This window comes from Sorex araneus, chromosome 5 (assembly GCF_027595985.1).
Source record: "Sorex araneus isolate mSorAra2 chromosome 5, mSorAra2.pri, whole genome shotgun sequence".
NCBI classification, from domain to species: domain Eukaryota; kingdom Metazoa; phylum Chordata; class Mammalia; order Eulipotyphla; family Soricidae; genus Sorex; species Sorex araneus.
Window position 1 is genome coordinate 88,579,623 of NC_073306.1, and position 20,110 is coordinate 88,599,732.

Sequence of the window (20,110 nt, forward strand, 5' to 3'; positions counted from 1 at the left end):
ACTTCCTGAACTTGGACCTTTGCAAGATGCCTGAGGCTGACCTTGAGCTTAGGATCTGGTCCTGCAAGAGCAAAGTTCCATGACTTCACTGAATGTTTCGCTCTTTACTCAACATCCTGTGGACTTTCCTAGCCTTGGGACCCGCTCCTTGGGACCCTCCTTCCCAGTGCACAGTGCTCGTCATGCTCTCCCTAGACTTCCACATTCCCCAAGGGGCTTGGCCTCCAATGACAAGCAATTACCAGGCGGTTCTAGGTCTGGATGGTTGAAGGGTCCCGTGCATTTCCCCCCACAACCCTGGCCCTGCTGCCATCTTGGTGAGCCAGGGGTGCACGTTCTCATGAATCTGGGATGGAGGGGAGTATCAGCATGATAGCCTTGGGTCCTGTGCTCATGGGTGGCAGCTGTGCTGCTCCCACAGTGATAAAAAAGGGTCTCTCTCCTATATAGGGCTGAACCAAGAAGCTGACCAAGGTGGCCAGTGGACTCACAATGGGAAAGATGCTGCTTTGGGCCTGTGAGTCTCCCCATCTTTGGGACTGTATTCTCTCCAACCAATCTGGGGGTGTCCCTAGAAATGGGCTGGGAGGACTGTGGTATCATCTCAGTGAGGCATCTAAGTGGAGCTGCTCCATGCACTGAGCAAAACAGGCACCGACAAGATGAGCGTTGGGGAAGGTCACAGGGAAATCCCAGCCCCTGGGCCTCTGTCACCCTAGACTCCTCTGCAGCTGAAGGGCTTGACATGGAGCCTATTGAGGACTTCCTGCATTTGAACTTGTTTTTTTGTTTCAGGTTTGGCTGTCCTGCTGCAGGTGCAACTAGGTAAGGAAAACTTAATGTCCTTTCTACTCTGGAATCTTCTGAAGAGTTACTTCTCCTTTCATTCCAGTTCTGCATCTGACAGCTCTGTGACAGTATAGGATTCAAACTCCACGCCATCAACCTTTTTGTGTAACTCGAATTCCAAACGTTTCTTAATAGATGAAAAAACAGAGGAAAAGGGCTTATCCTTCATGGTTTAGCATCAGGACTGTCCCTGTGTTCTGAGGCCAGATCTGGGACAGGCTCTCTCACTTAGCATTCTCTGTGTCTCCTTCTCCCACTCAAATTCACATTCTTCCAAGAATGGAGGCATTGTGCTATGGATGTGAGACCTTACTGAGGCCCAGAAAGCTGGGTTGGGGAATGAGAAGTGGGAAGAGTCTGCGCTTTGTACTAACACAGCTTAAAATAGTATATACAAACCAAATATTTGGGGGAAATTAATATCATTCCTAATCTTTCATAGTGAAGGATCGCCACTAAAAGCCCTTCAAACCAGCTCCTTTGGCTCTGCAGGGCTGACTGCAAAGAAAGTATGTCTGCACAGCAACTGATCAAAATCTAGTCTGGGCTTTCCCCCAAAGTGCTGGGTTATTTACATAGCTGTGGCCATCGGGTGATAAGCAATTAATAAACATCTTTAATGTATAGCATTAAAGTCATAGTAATCTGGGGCTGGAGCGATAGCACAGCGGGTAAGGCGTTTGCCTTGCATGCGGCCGACCCGGGTTCGATTCCCAGGATCCCATATGGTCCCCCGAGCACCGCTGGGAGTAATTCCTGAGTGAAAAGCCAGGAGTAACCTCTGTGCAACACTGGGTGTGACCCCCAAAAGCAAAAATAAATAAATAAAGTCATAGTAATCTTCAGTTTTTGGTAGCTTGCTAGGCTCTCTGAGCGGGGCGGAGGAATCAAACACGGGTCAGCTGCGTGAAAGGCGAACGCCCTACTGAGTGTATCACGCCTGCACTGCAGAGCCTGGCAAGCTACCCGTAGCGTATTGGATATGCCAAAAACAGTAACAATAATTCTCACAATGAGAGACGTTACTGGTGCCCCACTCGAACAAATCGATGAGCAATGGGATGACAGTCCTACCACAGTCCTAATCTTCAGTTTTATGCTAGTATGATGTTTCTTGCTTAAGCACAAGTTTTCAGCCCTCATTGTTTAAACTAAGCTAAACTTTTGTACCCAGAGAACTGTCCCCATCTAGGGTTTTTTTGGGGGGTGGGGGGAGATTTTCCCCAGTGTATCCTGAGCACTTTATCTGAGCCTCACTTAAAAGGAGGAAAATAATGAGTTTTCCTTTACAAGACTCTTGGAAAATGTAAATTTAAATAAAATAGAACATGTAACAGTTCAAAATAAATCTAGTCACATTACATGCCACCTACAAAAGGGAGCAGGATTACAATAAATTTGAGTAGTCTGTGAAATTTGGCATAGTACCCAAGGAGGAGGATTACTCTGACCATTTGCTTCCTTGATGTCAAAGTAATTCTATTTGTCTATTATTATTTTTAAAATAAGGAATACCATTAATTGGCCTGTTATCCTAGTGCAGGGACATATGTATCTTTTCTTGGATTATTTCAATTTTATTAATGTACTGCCAAAGTGAGACAATTTTATATGTTCATTCCAGCACTTGTAAAAATTTTTGAATCATAAAGATGCTTTTGTTTGGTTCATGTCCTATTGAGAAGAGACATGACTGTTTACAATCTTCCTTAAGGCTTGCTCTTCAAGCTCATGTCCTCCCTTGAACATGCATCTTGCTTGCTTGTCTGTACATTTCTTTGGTTGCCTATTTCCACTATGAAGAAACCCATGTTCTCTCTTGAATATGTACTTCTTTTCACTTCCCTTACATCTTTCCAAATGAGTTTCAATAAAACTTTCTTGCTTCTCTCTCTCTCTCTCTCTCTCTCTCTCTCTCTCTCTCTCTCTCTCTCTCTCTCACACACACACACACACACACACACCTTTCTTAAGCATGGGAATGACAGTATCTGCCAGGTATAGATCATTCCAGTTTAGCTCTGGGTAATCTGCTCCCTTGAAGAGGACACTAGAGGTAGAGACAGTGGAGCCATTTACCACAATGACCATTGCTTCCTTCTCACAGGCTCAGCCTATAAGCTCGTGTGCTACTTTACCAACTGGTCTCAGTATCGCCCAGAACCTGCCAAATTCTTCCCCAAGGATGTGGATCCATGTTTGTGCACACACCTTGTGTACGCCTTTGCCACCATGAATGACAACAAGATTGCTCCCTTTGAATGGAATGATATTGATGTCCTGTACCCTCAGTTCCGAGCCCTGAAAGAACGGTCAGTGGGAGTGGAGTCAGCAGCAAAGTATCTCAATGATGGAGAGTCCAAGTTCTATCTCCAATTCATTTTGAAATATCTTTAACTTCTGAGAAGCAAGGTCCTAGCTTCTGCCTGAAAATATGCAGATTGAACTGTGGTAAATACGAAGTTACCATTAAAGTGGAGCTAAAGTGAAGAGCTCCTACCAGGAATTATAGAGGTTATACTTGATACTTGTCTTTTCTGAGGGAGTCAGGAGTGAGGGAGAAGAGCCTTCATCTTAGTTTGATGTCTGTCCTGCAGGCTTACAGACATCTACTGAAACCTACCCCTTGATTTCTTTCCACAGCAATGGAGAGCTTGTCAACTTGCTGGCTATTGGTGGCTGGAATTTTGGCACTCAGAAGTAAGTCTTCCCTGGCTGCTGGTTAAGAGTGGAGGAAAAAGAAAGCTTCTCAAATTGGAGTGGGAATGCCAGAGAAGTGAAAATTCCAGCTGAGAAGGAAGCTGGCGCCGGGAAAGAGACCCAGATCTGTGGAGGGAAGGTCTGGCTATAGCAGACAGGGATAACCAACATTGGTGTATAGAGATTGGGTGGCTAATACCCCAAAGGAGATATAAAAGGCCATATTGAAGAGCAGAGGTAATTTGTGGTGATGGGAAGAACTTGGTACTATGAGAAAAAATGAGAGCACTATGCTAGCTTGCAGGATTTTTATACAAAAGTGAACAAGGGTTGGTGCTCTGACAGGTAGTGAAAAAAATAGGCAAGTTGGATGGAAAACAGGAGGTGGCAAGATAAGACTTGACTTGTATGTTAAAAGATCTGAATTAGTTGCAAAATATTTTTAAGATTATGAAGGTAATCCATTCCCATAATTATTGAAAAATTAGTAGCACAAAATTATGACACAAAATAAATGCATTTCTTTTCTTCCCATCCCCATTAATTTCACCTTCCTTAGTAGTGCAATGTTAGAACATGTTGCAAGCACTTTTGAAATATCAGTCAAGTATATTTTCTGGCAGCTCCTGATCAGATAGAAAGCTTATTTTCACCTGTGGTATTTTACCAATATTTCTCCTGCAAAAGTGTCTTCCTCACCAATATGTATATTTTTCTTTTCTTCCCTATAACTCAAATAAGAAAATACACACAACCTCTCGATTTTAAAGTTATCTAATTTGTGCCAGTCAATTTATTTCCACTAAAAAACTTAGTAGCTATTAAATGTTCACATACATACAAAAAAAGACATAGATAAATCAAGAAGATTGTGATCCAGTTTATAAATGGCTAATCAGACATATAGTCAGGATAGTGTAGAGTGTTTTAACATGCTTATAGGCTATAAATTTGATGACTGTGACAAACAACTACTTTTTCTGGGTTATTATAATATTTTCAAATATGGAACTCATACTTATGCACTCTTTTGGGGTCAGCAATGTGTCATTAAGTATATTTGCAATTTTAAGTCACATCTTGGAATCAGAGAAAGTTGCTATGTAAATCACTATCTCTATATTTACAATTTTAAGTCATATCTTAGAACCAGAAAAATCTGCTATGTGGATCACTATTCCTAAGGTAGCACATTAATAAAGAAAATGTGTAAGTATCTTTGATTTTACAAATCATTAGTAAAATACTATTCAATGAACATAGTGAAGAAAAATGCTGGAATGAAAAAATAGCTATTATTGGTTCACATTTTTTAGTTCATCTAAACTAAAATTCCAGTGAGGTTTATTATAAAATATATGAGACATTAACATCAGAGATGGCGTGAGGAAGACTACTGGGATTTGCAAATCTTGTTAATTCAAAGTGTTTATTCACTTTGGGAGCACAACCAGTAGTGCTCAGGGCCTAGTTCCAGCCCAATTCTTGAAGGTTGCTCCTGGAAGTACTTGAGGGTCCTTGTGGTGCTTGGAATTGAACCTGAGTCTCAAAGGATTAGCAAAGCACGTATAGTCCTTTAAGTCCTCTCCCCAGCCTGGTGTGCTGATCCTAACACAGCAATCTCCACCTAGATTCACTGCGATGGTCTCCTCAGCTGCCAACCGCAAAATCTTCATTTGCTCTGTCATTGAGTTCCTTCGTAAGCATGGATTTGATGGCATTGACCTGGACATCGAATATCCAGGGTCCCGGGGAAGCCCACCTGAGGATAAGCAGCGGTTTACTATCTTGATTAAGGTGGGACTGTGCTGTTAGCTTTGCATCTTCTTTAGATAAGCTAGTTCCTTACTGAATTTTCTGAGTTGCATTTCCCCAGTATAGCAAAGATGCTGCTCTTAGATAGCCTGTTAATTGGGAGTTGCAGGCAACAGAAAAAGAGCCTCTGACTATTTAAGTCAAAAGATAATTTATTGGAAGGATAGAAGCATCTGAAGAAATCTAAAGGAAACAATTTTGTGGTGATGAAGGAGAAACCAATCATTATGGCCATTCACAAAACATTTATTGAGCTCCTAAATGATTTGGAAATGGCTTTATACCAGAGACAGAGTAGCAAGCAAGACAAATATCATCCCTGCTCTCATGCAGGGAGAATATAGCAGGGGAAACTGGTATCAAATAATTGCAAATGATGGTAAGAGCAATAAGAGCAATGACAGCAACAAATTGGATGATGAGGGAAGTCATCTCAAAGGATAGATACTTAAGTTACAATCTGAAGAATGAAAAGGAACCAGTCATATGAGTAGTAGGAAGAATGCTTTAAGAAAGTTTGACAGAATTGAAAGGGCCAGGAGATGTGAAAGAGCTTAGATTCCAGCTTTAAAAGTGAGAGTAGGGGCTGGAGCTATAGCACAGTGGGTAGGGTATTTGCCTTGCACGTGTCCGACCAGGTTCAATTCCCAGCACCCGATATGGTCCCCCCGAGCACTGCCAGGAGTAATTCCTGAGTGCAAAGCCAGGAGTAACCCCTCTGCATCGCCGGGTGTGACCCAAGAAGCAATAAATAAATAAACAAAAGTGAGAGCAAAGTCAATAAAATAAGCAGAAAGTTCTTAGATCCCTTGCCAAGAGTTTCTGCACCTTTTCTCTAAAGTTGTCAAATATGTAACTTGAATTCTAGGACTTTTTATCTGCATCTCAATTCTAAGTTATACCTTAAAGACCTGTCTCTGTATTTCAGAAATTATTCACAAAAATGGAGCAATGTATATGAACTAGAATGCTTAAGAAACATAATGCAGACAGCCACTAGAATCCATCCTCTCTTCTTTCCCCAGGAAATGGTGGCAGCTTTTGAAGAAGAGGCTAAAGAAACAGGAAACGCCAGACTGCTCATCACAGCAGCAGTGTCCGCTGGAAAAGGGACCATTGACGCAGGATATGAAATTGCAGAGATCGGGAAGTGAGTGTCCTGGGTCTCTCCAGGTCTCTAATTCCTGGAGAAGAAGTTCTAAAACTTTTGGATGGCAAGCATCCCAAGTAGTACCTTTGTCAAAAAGCTTTATAGACTTTGTGTCTTTGGGCTAACTCATACAAGAAAAATCCTCATTAGCAATCTCTTTTGAAAGAAGTCAAGAAAGCTGTCATTGACAAAACAGTAGGAGAGCTTACTCATTTGTGATCTCCAAAGCTCTAGGACATGTATTTATGAGACATATGCTTGGACATTGATAGCCTAATCTTCTCTGATAGTCTAACCTCTCATGGGTTTGCCCTGCCCAGCCCTGTGGATCATCACAGAAAGTATTGTAAAAGATAAGCTGTTCCCACATCCATTTGACATTTTAGCAGGCTTCCCACAGATACTATTTATTTAAGAGGTGCATTTATTGCAACTTAATTTCAGAAAAAAAGAGAAGCTATACTTGATAATCACTGTCACTGTCATCCCTTTGTTCCTCGATTTACTCGAGCCGGGCACCAGTAACATCTCTATTACACTCAGCTCTGAGATTTTAACAGCCTCTCCTTACTTTTCTTTCCCAACGATTGGAGGCTCTTTCAGGGTTAGGGGAATGAGACCCATTATTACTGTTTTTGGCATATTGAATGCCATGGGTAGCTTGCCAGACTCTGCCATGTGGGCGGGATACTCTCAGTAGCTTGCCTGGCTCTCCAAGAGGTTATGTATATATCTTTTATTGTATTTGGGATATGAATATGCCATGAGGATCTTGCAAGCCTCTCCCATATTACCATATTACTTTATAATAATAGCCTCTCCTATATTACTTGATAATATGGAAATAAAATCAGAAACATAAAGTACTTCTTAAAAATTTTAAATTACATTTGATAGAACATAAGAAATAAAATTTATTATATTTTAAAGATCAGAACTATGAGTTTAATACCATTATTTGTTTAACACACTCAATAGATCCAGTTAAAAAATAAAATCAAATAGTATTGATGGACTAGAGAACTCAGAAACTTCTGAGTATCATAAGCTTCATCATTTATAGCTGTACAGAGCTGTTCTAGTGATTACTTGCAATTTTAGCATATATTCTAATACTGTTATTTTAAAGTTTTTTCTATTTTAGGCATTTTGCTACTGATTTTACTCTTAATAGTCCAAAAAATAGTCCATAACAGAGTTGCCACAGTATTCTGGAAGCTTGAAATTTCTCGTTGTAGGCTCCTTGATTTCATCAGTGTGATGACCTATGACTTCCATGGTGGCTGGGACACATGTACAGGACACAACAGTCCCCTGCATGTAGGATCCAAGGATCATGGAGACTTGCGTTATTTCAACTGTGTAAGAACAACTTCAAGTACTAGGCAGAGAATATGGGGAAGGTACTGGGGAAACCCTCGACTACTGAGAGAGAGACTTTCTCTTTTTACGGGGCAATTAATCTAACTTTATAAATGGGATAAAGCATATATATATATATATATATATATATATATATATATATATATATTGCTTTTTGGGTCACACCCAGCGATGCTCAGGGGTTACTCCTGGCTTTGCACTCAGGAATTACTCCCGGCAGTGCTTGGGGGACTATATGGAATGCCGGGGATCAACCCAGGTCGGCCGCGTGCAAGGCAAATGCCCTACCCGCTGTGCTATCGCTCCAGCCCTAAAGCATATATTTTTGAGGAGATAATGTTTATGTTGCTTTCTTCAGGAATTTGCTATGAAGTACTGGAGAGACAATGGGGTCCCGGCAGAGAAACTCATCATGGGCTTCCCCACCTATGGGAGAACCTTTCGACTCAGCACTTCTGACACCTCAGTCTGTGCCCCAGTCTCTGGAGCAGGGTCATCTGGCCCTTACACACGTGAGGCTGGCTTCTGGGCTTACTATGAGGTAACCAGCTTGAGGCTTATAATGCTCTGGGGGAAAAAAATCTTTCATTCTCCAAGTCATTTCTCTTCTATTCTTGAGATTCTATAATCTGATTTTTCATAGCTCAGAGCATAAACAACCTGGGGAAAGACAGGTAATAATTGTGTAACATTTATCACTTAAAATAAATTCATCTGCATTTCCCTTTTGGTTTTTGAAATGACTGTCACTATCTTTCCCACAGCTCCCAAACAATAATGAATTATATGTAAATAGATGGGGGAGGATTTCAATAGACTAGCCCAGGGAAGACAATTTGATTACTTTTCCAATTTGAATTGATTGCATTTACTCAAACCTCCTGCTTGAAAATTCAGATTCCAATAGGTGAATATTAGTAGTGTTGGCCAAAAATTCAAGAATCGGTGGAAGAATAACCATGGCACGTGAGCATGTTTACCATTTCTCAGAGAACCTCTGGGTATAGAACTAGAATTACACTTGCTTGTTTGTAGCTTGTTTTCATGGACATTTGTCTCTTTGTTTTGTGAAACAAATTCAGTTTCTAAAGAAGTATGTGAGATTTATGTAAATCTCATAATTTCCTTTCCCATCCCCCATTCTCATTTCTTTCTGTTGTTTTACCATTTAATCCTTTCTCCTCCAATATGTGACAGAGACTGTGACATGTTCGACATTGTCTTTATGTCCCCCACAGATCTGCACATTCTTAGATGGAGCCACAACAGCTTGGATTGAAGACCAGAAAGTTCCATATGCTTACAAGAATACTGAGTGGATTGGCTATGACAATGCTGAGAGCTACAAATATAAGGTATGTCTTGTGAAAAAAGTTTACCACTCTAAATTTGAACTTTACATTCATCAAGAGTCTATTTTTCTATGGTAGTTTTCCCTTTGGTCTTAGGGGCTCATCTGATGGTTCGCAGGGGCTACCCCTGCTCAGTGTTCAGGGGTTGTTTTTCAGTAATGATTAGGAACTATACAGTACCAGAGATCAAGTCCAGGCCTCTTGCACGCAAAGCATGTGCTCAACTCCCTGAGCTATCCCCTAGCTGCTATTTTACTCAAATTTGTGGTTTCAAATTTTTAAATATGCACAGTGAGATAGTGGGTCAATTTTATTCTATCTTCTCTTTCCCACACAACAGAGAAAAATAGCATAATTAAATATAAATTTAATTCTATACTGTGCATAAAAAAGTATAATAAATGATATACCAGAATACTCTAATATTGTTAAAGTTTGTTTCCCAATTTTTATTGAGTATGATTACCTACTATTTTATGTGAAGAATTACATGCTAGCATAAAGCCATCATCTTCCAGGACAACTCTGAAAATAGTACTTTGCATTTTTTATCTAAATATTTTATGACTGTTAACTCACTTGTCTCTACACAGCCCAGTGAAGGAAGTGAGACATGAAGCCTTTCCATTTCACAGATGCATAAGTCAGTCCTAAGACAGAGCAGGAAAATGGCAGTGATGGGATGTGTCTCAGTGTCCAGATTCTTCCTATGACTCTCCTCTGTCAGTTCATCTTCACAGAATTCTAGTCCAAGGAGAAATTGTCATTAAGGATAAAAGGGGAAGCTCTATGGTCACTGGTCAAGAATCTGGGCTTTTAGGGCAAGGAGATTGCTGAAGAGGTGGAACATATGATTTGTATGTGTGAGATAGGCCCTGTGCTTGATCTCTGGCACCACATGGTCCCAAGAACTGTGGAGTGTGGCTGTGGTCTCCCCCAGCCCCATGGAGCCCAGTATCCCCACATCACTGGGTCCAAACACCTAATAACCTAATAGTGAGACTCTCTCCCAAACAAAGTATGAGTAGAAGTAGTTCCTGGGATTCCAAGCATAGATAGAAAGCTGAGAGGCCCATTTATTACCAAAACAAAACAAAAACAAAAGCAAAAGAGAAATTAGGCATTTATACCTAAAAATTATGCCATGATGCACTAATCAATAATAGTCATAATAATATTATAATAATGTAAAACACTTTTGACTCAAATATACCGGTTATATTTCCTGAATCTGAGACTAGATAATTTCCTACACGTCTGTGGAAGAGTAATGATGATAATTTATATCTCATAGTTCTGGTGAAGACTGAGTAATGGAAGTAAAACTATTACTTAGCCTAAAACTAATAATAAGTATTATCCCTGTTCATATTGTGGCCCAAGAACTTATTACCTGGAGCAAGAAAACAATTCAGCTAAGTTAGCTAATCACTTATCTTGAATCCACATAATCCACAAGGTATAAACTTTTTTTTTCTTTCTTTTTTGTTTTGGGCCACACCTGGCTGTGTTCAGGACTAATTTCTGGTTCTGGGCTTAGGATCACCCCTGATAGCCTTGAGAGATCATATGGTATGCCAGGGATCAAGCCAGGGCCAACCTCTTACAAGCCAAGCACCTTTCCAGCTGTACTCTTTCTCTGCCCCAAGGCACATACTCTTTCATAAAAGAAAACTTACTGAAAGTCCCATCTGCATCTGTTACTCTTGATACCTCATACCCCAGTTTGTTGCATAGACATTAGTCATTGGATTCTGGTTGCTAAACATTCTTTCTCTCCACAGGTTGATTTTCTGAAGGAGAACAAATTTGGTGGAGCCATGATTTGGGCCATTGACCTGGATGATTTCTCAGGCTCCTTCTGCAACGAGGGCAAATACCCACTTATCAACAAGCTGAAGTCACTTCTGGGTCTGTCCTCAGGTATGTTACAGAGGTCAATACATATTCCAAGAATTGCGTAAATTAGGCTTGAAAGAACAGCAAATGCGAAGGGGCTAAAGATCACAAAGCAGTCTCACAGCATCTAGGCCCTTGCACTTGACAAATTAGATGGTGATAGAAAGGACCTTTGCAGAAATGTTCCAATGAGAGACCAGTATAAGTTCAATAGTTAACACAGGCAAGAATTTGAACATACTTGATAGTTTAGAAGTCTTTCTGTATAGAAAAGTTCTATCCAGGGAGAATGAGAAATTTAGACTCCTGAAAGTGAGTCTGAAACACAATGTGCTGACCCCTACTACAGCACACCAGATACGAACGTAGAGTACTCAGCACAGACAGCCCGTTCTCCATCTGCCTGAGACACACTGATGCTGCTGCTTGCATATTATGAGGGAGAGTCAGAGGCAGGCTTAAAGAGGAGAAGGGATAAAGTCTGACATTGCTGACAGACCAATGATTGAGCAGTGTAAAGAGGGAAACTCTTGCTCTTTCATGGTCTTTGTGTGTTTAGCCTCCCTGTGAACAGGTTGACACAGTGGTGGAAAAGCAGAAGTCAGAAAAGGTTTCTTTAGTCTCTATGTTGAGAAAATTACCAGGATCACTGAATCAAATTATAGATGGAAATAATTATAGAATGACTTACTCAAATTTACAGTGAGAGAATAAGAGGCAGCAAATTGCAGAGCTTGAAAGCATTGTATTCACAGAGTAAAATGCATGTAAAACATCTGAATCACCAGAGAAAAGTCAACAATGATAAAAGTAAAGCAGATGACAAAATAAAGTGAAATGACAAAACCTCAAATGCATTATGACAGAAACATTTACACATCAAACCTCTCCTATTAACTCTAAAATAGAAGTTAACCCCCAACATCACATCATGGACCCTCTCACTGTAGAGCTGGCTTCATTTCCCTCAAATGAAGCTTTAGCAGAAGTCAAGGTAGACATCTCTACACGCCAGTGGCTCCTTTTCTCCTTCCTTCCTGATTTAGACTTTTGTCCCCTTGCCAGCTAAATTTTTAATTCCTCACAGGGTTCAAGTTTTCTGAAAACTCAACCAATAGGTGTCTCTAGTGCATTTGTTTCTGTGTTCAAAAATAGTTGCTGATGCTGCCCCAAAGCATGTTTTATTTTTAATAATTAATAATTTTAATAAATAATACTTTAAAATTATTTTTAATAATTGTTTTTAGAATGCACCCCACGAGCTGCCAACACCTGGTATAACAGCCCAGTGACACAAAGAAGTGAAGGTTTCTGTGCCAATGTTGGTGGAGGCAGTGGTGGTGAAGGAGAAAATGGTGGAAGCAGCGGTGGTAATGGGGGCAGTGGTGGTGATGGGGGCAGTGGAGAAGATGGAAGTTTCTGTACTGGCAAAGCCGATGGCACCTACACTGATCCTGAAGACAACACCAAATTCTACAAGTGTGTGGGAGGCAAGACCTTCCATTTCAGTTGTGCCCAAGGTTTGGTTTTTGACCAGAACTGCCAGTGTTGTACTTGGCCTTAAATTTAAAGTGTCAGTAAAATCTTTGCCAATAATTCTCTTGTGCTACATATAAATAACATCTTCCAACAGTTGTGTAGTGCATGTCTACATTAATCAATCTGTCACATTGGAAGAGTTTCCCCACTACAACCATAGCTTAATAAGGGTTTACTCTTTTGTTACTTCTTTTGGGGGCCACACCTGATAATGCTCAGGGATTACTCCTAGCTATGCACTCAGAAATTACTCCTGGCAATGCTTGGGGGACCAAATGGCATGCCAAGAATAAAACCTAGGTTGGCCACTTGCAAGGCAAGTATCCTATCCACTGCACTATCTCTCTGGCCCAGGGGTTTACCCTTTTACATAAAAAACACACTTATAAAGATATATAGAAGCCATTATCATTATAAACTAACTAGCTATAGTAATATGCTGGAGATGTACTCCTTTCCCCCATCTCAGACAAATTTGTGAGGTTACAGGAAGTCAGAATGATACTATGTGTGGGTGTGAAAAGCCAATCCACTTACCTCCCTGGAGTCTCCTTCTTATTTCACACCAGGTCCAAGGAGCTAGGGAATGCATCTATTTTGATTATTGCTATATCCCCAGAACTTGCACTCTACCTGACATATGGTAGGAACTCAATCTGTAAGACCAACTAGAAATGATAAGAAAGTATGGGGAGGATTCTTATTTTTGTGAGCTTTATATAAATCTGAGGAAAAAACAAATAAAGACCTTCATACTATGTTATAAAGAAACTGAGAAATGCTTGATCCTGACTTTAAAGGATCAAGTATATGGCCTCTATATCTGGTAAACTGAAATATAAGCCCAGAAAGACCAAAATTCCAACCAGATGTTTTATGTTTACAGTTTATTCCCAGGCTAGAGCTAACAGAAAGCATAAAACTGGTACCTTAGAATTATACTTAGGACCAGAGAGACAGTACGGCAGATAAGGCACTTGTCTTTTACATGCCTGACCTGGGTTCAATCTCTAGCATCACATATAATTCCCCAGAACCTCCAAGAGTGATCTCTGAACAGAGCCAGGAGCCAAGTCTGAGAACTGCTAGGTGTGGCCCAACCCCCATCCCTCAATAGAGAATGGATTAGAAATTTTGGACCCATATTTCAGTGAAAAGAATCAATTCATTGAAAATTTAATACAAACCCCACATTTTATCCATTTGTCCCCATGTGGATACAACTCAGTACACAGAGATGAGACACTCAGAATAAATCTTTATGTTCCCACGTAGTAGTTATGAGTCCTTTGCCCCAGTCTAGGCCCCATGCTGGCAGACATGATGGAAGTGATGAAGAGAAGAAAGAGGAATTCTGTCCTCAATCCTGGAGATTGGGTGGGCAGGAAGAACACATGAAGGGAATCACAGACCCTCAATGATAATACATGCTTAGGTAGGCCATACGGTTTCGATGCTTTCTAAATTCTTTGTCGGTGGAGAGCTGCAATGAGAGAATAATGTCAAAGCCAATATTCTCATAAGAACCCTCTGCATCTGGCTGTCCTAATCTGCACCTTTAAAAAATCTTATGATGGGGCCGGAGCGATAGCACAGCGGGTAGGGCGTTTGCCTTGCATGCGGCCGACCGGGGTTCGATCCCCGGCATCCCATATGGTCCCCCAAGCACCGCCAGGAGTAATTCCTGAGTGCAGAGCCAGGAGTAACCCCTGAGCATCGCTGGGTGTGACCCAAAAAGCAAAAAAAAAAAAAAAATCTTATGAAATTGTATAACTCTTCAAAATGTACCTGTTAGGCACATGTACATAAAATAGGGCATATAATTTCAAGGAAACAAGTAGTTATTTTTCTTATTCTTTTTTTAAAAGAAGGCATCCTATCTGCTTTAATTTATATAGTGTTCTTCAAAATAAAACCACATCTATAATGACAGCAAATAAGCATGTGCTGCCTGGAATAGGGAAGAGGAAGGGGTGGGTAGCACAGAGGCCTGAGGAAGCACAGTGTTTAGCTCTTCAAACAAGGGGTTCTTGAAGCTCATTCATCCCTTCTTTGTTTCAAGTTCCTAAAATAAAAGAAACTATTCAATAGATTTCTCTTAAGAAGTCTAACATTACCTCAGTTTTTAGGGTTCTTTTCTGTAGATGTGGAACCTGAGCCCAATCTGGAGCTCCAAATTTCATTGGCCAGGTGACTTTGGAGGGTGACTTTTTCTCTGGATTGTATGTACCAGGGCTAGAAAGAAATTGTAAAGCATCACGTCTAATGAGCAAGTAACAATGTATAAACTTCACCAGTACTAGTCTACTTCTAAAGTGACCTAACTTCTTAGGAAAGGAGTTAGATTAATTAACTATTTAACATAGGGCAAACCTGGGATTCCTTTTGCTTGTATTTATAAGTAGGTGTTAGTGTTAAAGATTTAACTAGGTTTTGACTACAGGAAGAATAAAGTTTGACTCTAAAAATATTTCTGTAATTTGGTAAGTATGCCCTTTGCTCTGTTGAAAATAAAACGGAGTGGACACAGGCTTCCTTACTGCAACCTTGAGAAAGTTACACTCACGCTTTGATCATTGGATTTCTCATTAGTGAAAGAATGGCTATCATGATTTGCCCTACAATTTCATGTATCCTTATGGTACTTATATACACCCTTGGAATCAAGGTCTACATACTCTACCTCTATATTTCCCTTCCTTTTCTGTTCTCATTTCCTCTTTGTGCATACTTCTACAGCCATTCTTCAACTTTTTTTCCTCACACCAAATCTCATCCCAGATTACTGCCTTTGCACTTTCTGTTTCTTTTTCTTGGGAGCTACTGGCCCAGATATTTACAGGGCTGGTTCAGATTTATCTTTCTGACTTCAAATCAACAGCTAAATCCTCCACTAAATCACTCCTTATTATATATTCACCTGTTTTATTTTTTTAGTGCACATCACCAAGTCACTGTATTTTCTGGTTTACCAGTGACAGGACTAGTTCCTGGGCATTGTCTTGGTGTAGCTATTAAAAAGGCCCCTTTATTTGCTCTCAGAAATATACTAACAAATTACACTACCACTTTCTCCTTTTGCTGTTGGTATTTTCTTTTTTATTTCCTTCTCAACTTTATTTCCAGTCTGGATTCCAAAATAGATTTTTCAGAAATTAGTATCTTGGTTTAATAATAGGTTTAATGCAAAATTTCTAGCATCTGAAGTGTTTATTAGATATTCATTGAATAAATCACTCTGATTTATATTCCATATTGACAAAGATATGGCAGGTAAGAGATTAACCCTTTGAAGATGGGTTGTCTCTCAATTGGTAAAGAGGAAATGGAACTCTTTCTGATTATTTTCTTTCCTATTGCTCTTCGTTGAATTGTACGAGGAAAGAGGAGACTTACCCAGGGTAAGCGTTCTTTAAGTTTGTCCTAAATCGAGGCGTCGAGACATTAAATGGAGCAAAATTTTGTTTGAATTTTTGGTCCTGTATACTCTGGTATTTGCATGGGTCAGGTGTCACATCCTGTTCCCCAAAAAGATCAATGTATTAGAGAGGTTGATATATACATAGAGAAACTTCTAAGTAGAAAAACAGAATTTTATTTTTTAATGTTTCTATTCTTCTATGAATTATATAAATTCATACAAATTATATAAATAGGTGAGTAGTAAAGAGAAACCAAGATAAGGTCCAGTTATCTAAAGACAAATAATATTTAGGCTATACAAAGAGACCCAAAGAAGCAGGTAACATTGCAGCTGTTACCCGTACCAAGCCATTTGGAGTGTTTGTCTTTGGGCCACACCTGGCAGTGCTCAGGGCTTACTCTTGGCTCTGCACTTAGGGATCACTTCTGGTGGATTTGGGGGACCATATGTGGTGCTGGAAATTAAATCCTAGTCAGCCACATGTAAGGTAAGCACCCAATGGACTGTACTAACTTTTTAATACCATTTAGAGGTTTATAAAGAGCCAATGTCAAGACTCCTTGAACTTGTCATGAGAATGCCTGTAAAAAACCAAGGCACGCGAGGTGCGTGTGCACTCGAGAGCTCTCGGGGCGGCTCTGTCTCACCGCCCACGTTCGGTGCTCTGGAACTGCTATGTATGGGCTGGATTGGGACGGCTATTGGCCAAGGACAGGTGAAGGACCAAGCTGGTTGCTGATTAGTTACCTTTTATTCAATCTTCCATCTTTCTCCTCTCCCGCCCTCCCAGCTCAGTCCTCTCTGTGGATCTACTGCAGCCTGGATTTTCATCTCTCTCCTCCCTTTTTCCTCTCTCACCCTTGCCCCTAGGTTACACACTGCCAGCCAGCAAAATCAACATAAGAAAGCCCTTCCAGAGGGCTGTCAGGTTCAAAGGGAACACAACCTAGGGGCATTCCAAAGCCCTTCCTGACTTCCAGTGGGCAAAATACCTCTTAAGGGTTTTCTCTCCTCTCCTTATTCCAAATACTCATTAACATCTTAATACTAGTTATTTTTGTATGGACATAGCAAGAGATACATTGAGGCTTTCAAGGCAGCTCTCCTGGCAACATCTTGCCACAGACTCAGACTACAGCACTCAGGCCAGATTAATCATTCCTCACCCTAGCAGGGTCCAAATCTAGTTATCATTGTTTGGATTATGACAACATTTGTCCATGATCAAGCTCTTAACTTATAGTTAAACATTAGGCACTTTGGCCAGGCCCATTTCGATGCGAGGGTAGCACACAACTCACCGCTTGCCCTTGGTCCATCCCATCCTTCATCAGGACCCTGCTTTTGGGGGTGCTAGGAAGTAAGGGCAGCTGAGGCTTAGATCCAGAGAACAGATGCCCAGGAGGAAAATATCATGTAGAGTCAAATGACTCCCATGTTACAAAAGCATAACATTTGCTAAGTCTTCCAGTGTCCATACAAAAAGGACATTGCTCTGAATAAACTATGCAAAGGACTCAAGGAGAAGAGAAAAACAATATTTACAAGTCAACAGAACACTAAGAAAGAAGCTACAAATAAGCAAAGAGGAATGGGAGCACTGTAATGGGAGTAACCCAATAAACCTAAACTACCTGAGGCTATGTTATCCTACAAATGCCTATCAAGAGTCAGATCCTGTACTTAAGAATTTCACTTGAAATTCAAACACACAAAGGGTCAAAAAAGTTTATTTTTTTTTAGAGGCAGTTTTCTTGTTTTCTTTTTTATAGTGTGCTTGAGCCTTGTAGTGCTGGAAATCTGCAGGGTCATATCCAGTGGTGCTTGGAGGTTATGCAGTGTGACTCTCAACAATGGACCCACGATATGTGCTCTACCACTTAAGCTCCATCCCTGGACCCAGAACTATTTTTTTCTTTAATGACATAATATGATGCTTATAAACAAAGATTCCAGTATTTTATGTAAGGTATCTCAGCACTAATACTACCTTGGCACAGTTTCCTCTGAAAATTGTTTTTCATTCTCCCAGGACATTCGCGTGGTCACATTTGCAATGCAAATGTTCCAAATTTTCATATAGGTTTTTAATAGTTTCTGCCTAAACGTAATTTTTTTAAAATTTAAGATAGCCTGCCACTCTTTGTGCTTTACTGTCCCATGCATATACACAACAACAACATGGAGCACACTAAAATTTAAGAATAGTCAGTCACTTCTAACCTTGCTTAATGCTTTAAATCTTCTTGTTGTTCTGGCTCCACATGAATATCCTTTTTTGCTGGTTGGGATCTTACTGAGGTTGTATGCTAAGCCACAGGTCTTTAGAGGGGAAAAAGTAAACAAACAAAACAAAACAAACAAAAAATTCAACAACAAACAAGCAAAAAACAAACCACAGAAAACATTATTATCAAATAAAGTGAATTTACAATGTCTATTTGCAGAAGCTGATTTTCTTTTCTGGTATTGATTCTTCCCAGTCAAGACCACACAAATACATAAGTAACAAAAAACGTGTACAAGGAATGTGGTTACATAGGTAGGGTCAGTGACATCACTCCTCTGAGTGCTACAGAGCTGAATATGCTCCAAAGCAACTGTCAGTCTGATTTATTTCAGAAACTGACCTAATAGCGTACCAAAACTCTAGTTTTGGCCTAATGTGGCATTGGTTTACAGGTGGGGGTGGAGCAGAGAATATATTAGAGACTTTATAGCATTAAGGCTTGCATTTGATGGGTACTCAAAGGGGAAACAACTTTCCTCTAATTTCTGATATTAGCTCCTGCAACTGGTTGCAGAGGACCAGGCACTTACTGGTGTGGAACCCTACAGATCACAGCCTTTCTTCCAGAAAATCCGGTTCTCTTTAAATAACGAGAGAGAGAGAGAGAGAGAGAGAGAGAGAGAGAGAGAGAGAGAGAGAGAGAGGCAGAGAGACAGAGAGAGAGAGACAGAGAGAGAGAGACAGACAGAGAGACAGAGAGAGAAAGAGAGAGAGAGAAAGAGAGAGAGAGAGAGAGAGAGAGAGAGAGAGAGAGAGAGAGAGAGAGAACCACCGAAGGGAAGGCAAATACTTACATCTTCTATAATGTAGTATCCAGGCCCTCTGTGGGGCGCTCCCCTAATGGGAAGAAACGCGTGCCCCAACAAGGATAAGGGAACGTGGATGGGGAAGATCTTCCTTGATTGGCATGTTCCAAAGGGGTAGTTAACCTGCTTGTCTGAAGGTCAAAAAAAAAATAGAAATTTTCCATGAGTGAAGGCCTCTCAATCTAAGTGAGGATGTTGGGAGCAGGTGGGGTGTGGGAGACAAGAGATGCCACCAGGCTCATAAGAGAAAGCACACCTCACTGTAGACAGGAGCCAAAGCATCACCAACATCCCCTCCCCCACCCCCCATTTCAGCACCCCACCACCACCCTTTATCTTTTCCAGGCTCCCCTTCCTTCTGCCCTCCTCTACCCCATCTCTGCTCACTTTTGCCGTAGTACATCTTGCGCGTGCACTTTGGCTACGTTTATGTACAGTGTTGCTAAGGGAACGCCTGCAGAATCAGGGCGCAGAACTTCCCCGAGGGGCGTGGCTACAAGCCCGTGCAGCCAGTGCACCAGCCGAGAGGAGGGCAGGGCTGGGGAGGCTCCAGGGGAGTCCCCGAGGCAGAACCGCATCTCCCTGGGCCCTGGACCTCCACGGGTTGGTTGCAGGTTGGGGAATTGCTGGATCCAGGCAGTGGAGATTGAGAGGGGGGTCCTGGCAAGGAGGCAAGCGATTTCAGCAAACTTCATGGTGTGGAAACGCATTTCTTCTTCACTTTTGAATACTAGTTTTGAGTGTCAGAGATCCACATACACGAAGTACAGGAGAAGAAAATACTTTTTAGTGGAGAAGTATAGAAGAGTGGATAGTGGAGAAGAAAATGACTACTATATATTGTCTATAAGAAATGTACTTTAAACATAAAGACAAATCTTTAACAAAGGCAAATCTTTAAGT

General features: G+C 40.8%; 2 protein-coding genes across 2 annotated transcripts; one reads left to right on the top strand and one right to left on the bottom strand.

The window, feature by feature from the left end:
- The first annotated feature begins 486 nt into the window (after window positions 1–486).
- On the top strand, window positions 487–13,282 carry LOC101537778 (acidic mammalian chitinase-like). Its single transcript, XM_004620033.3, has 11 exons — window positions 487–517; window positions 796–825; window positions 2,957–3,161; window positions 3,493–3,549; window positions 5,181–5,346; window positions 6,390–6,514; window positions 7,753–7,876; window positions 8,256–8,438; window positions 9,136–9,252; window positions 11,034–11,172; window positions 12,396–13,282. The coding sequence occupies exons 1-11, from the start codon at window positions 493–495 to the stop codon at window positions 12,710–12,712; spliced, it is 1,488 nt and encodes a 495-aa protein (XP_004620090.3). The 5' UTR covers window positions 487–492; the 3' UTR covers window positions 12,713–13,282.
- A 439-nt stretch (window positions 13,283–13,721) lies between these two features.
- On the bottom strand, window positions 13,722–19,610 carry PIFO (primary cilia formation). The gene is made up of 6 exons (XM_055139921.1): window positions 19,595–19,610; window positions 19,196–19,338; window positions 18,335–18,433; window positions 16,084–16,205; window positions 14,805–14,922; window positions 13,722–14,170 (listed from the first exon to the last, which is right to left on the bottom strand). The coding sequence occupies exons 1-6, from the start codon at window positions 19,608–19,610 to the stop codon at window positions 14,102–14,104; spliced, it is 567 nt and encodes a 188-aa protein (XP_054995896.1). The 3' UTR covers window positions 13,722–14,101.
- Between the last annotated feature and the right edge of the window lie 500 nt (window positions 19,611–20,110).

What these genes read in the sequence shown, in the direction of transcription:
- PIFO (XM_055139921.1), bottom strand. An exon ending in GATACTACATTATAGAAGAT is followed by an intron (nt 18,434 to 19,195) that starts GTAAGTATTTGC and finishes TCCCCTCTAAAG; the next exon opens with ACCTGTGGCTTAGCATACAA. An exon ending in AAAGAACCCTAAAAACTGAG is followed by an intron (nt 14,171 to 14,804) that starts GTAATGTTAGAC and finishes CTCTCATTGCAG; the next exon opens with CTCTCCACCGACAAAGAATT.
- LOC101537778 (XM_004620033.3), top strand. Translation starts at nt 493, where the DNA reads ATGGGAAAGATGCTGCTTTGGGCCT. An exon ending in TGGAATTTTGGCACTCAGAA is followed by an intron (nt 3,550 to 5,180) that starts GTAAGTCTTCCC and finishes ATCTCCACCTAG; the next exon opens with ATTCACTGCGATGGTCTCCT. An exon ending in GGTTTACTATCTTGATTAAG is followed by an intron (nt 5,347 to 6,389) that starts GTGGGACTGTGC and finishes TTCTTTCCCCAG; the next exon opens with GAAATGGTGGCAGCTTTTGA.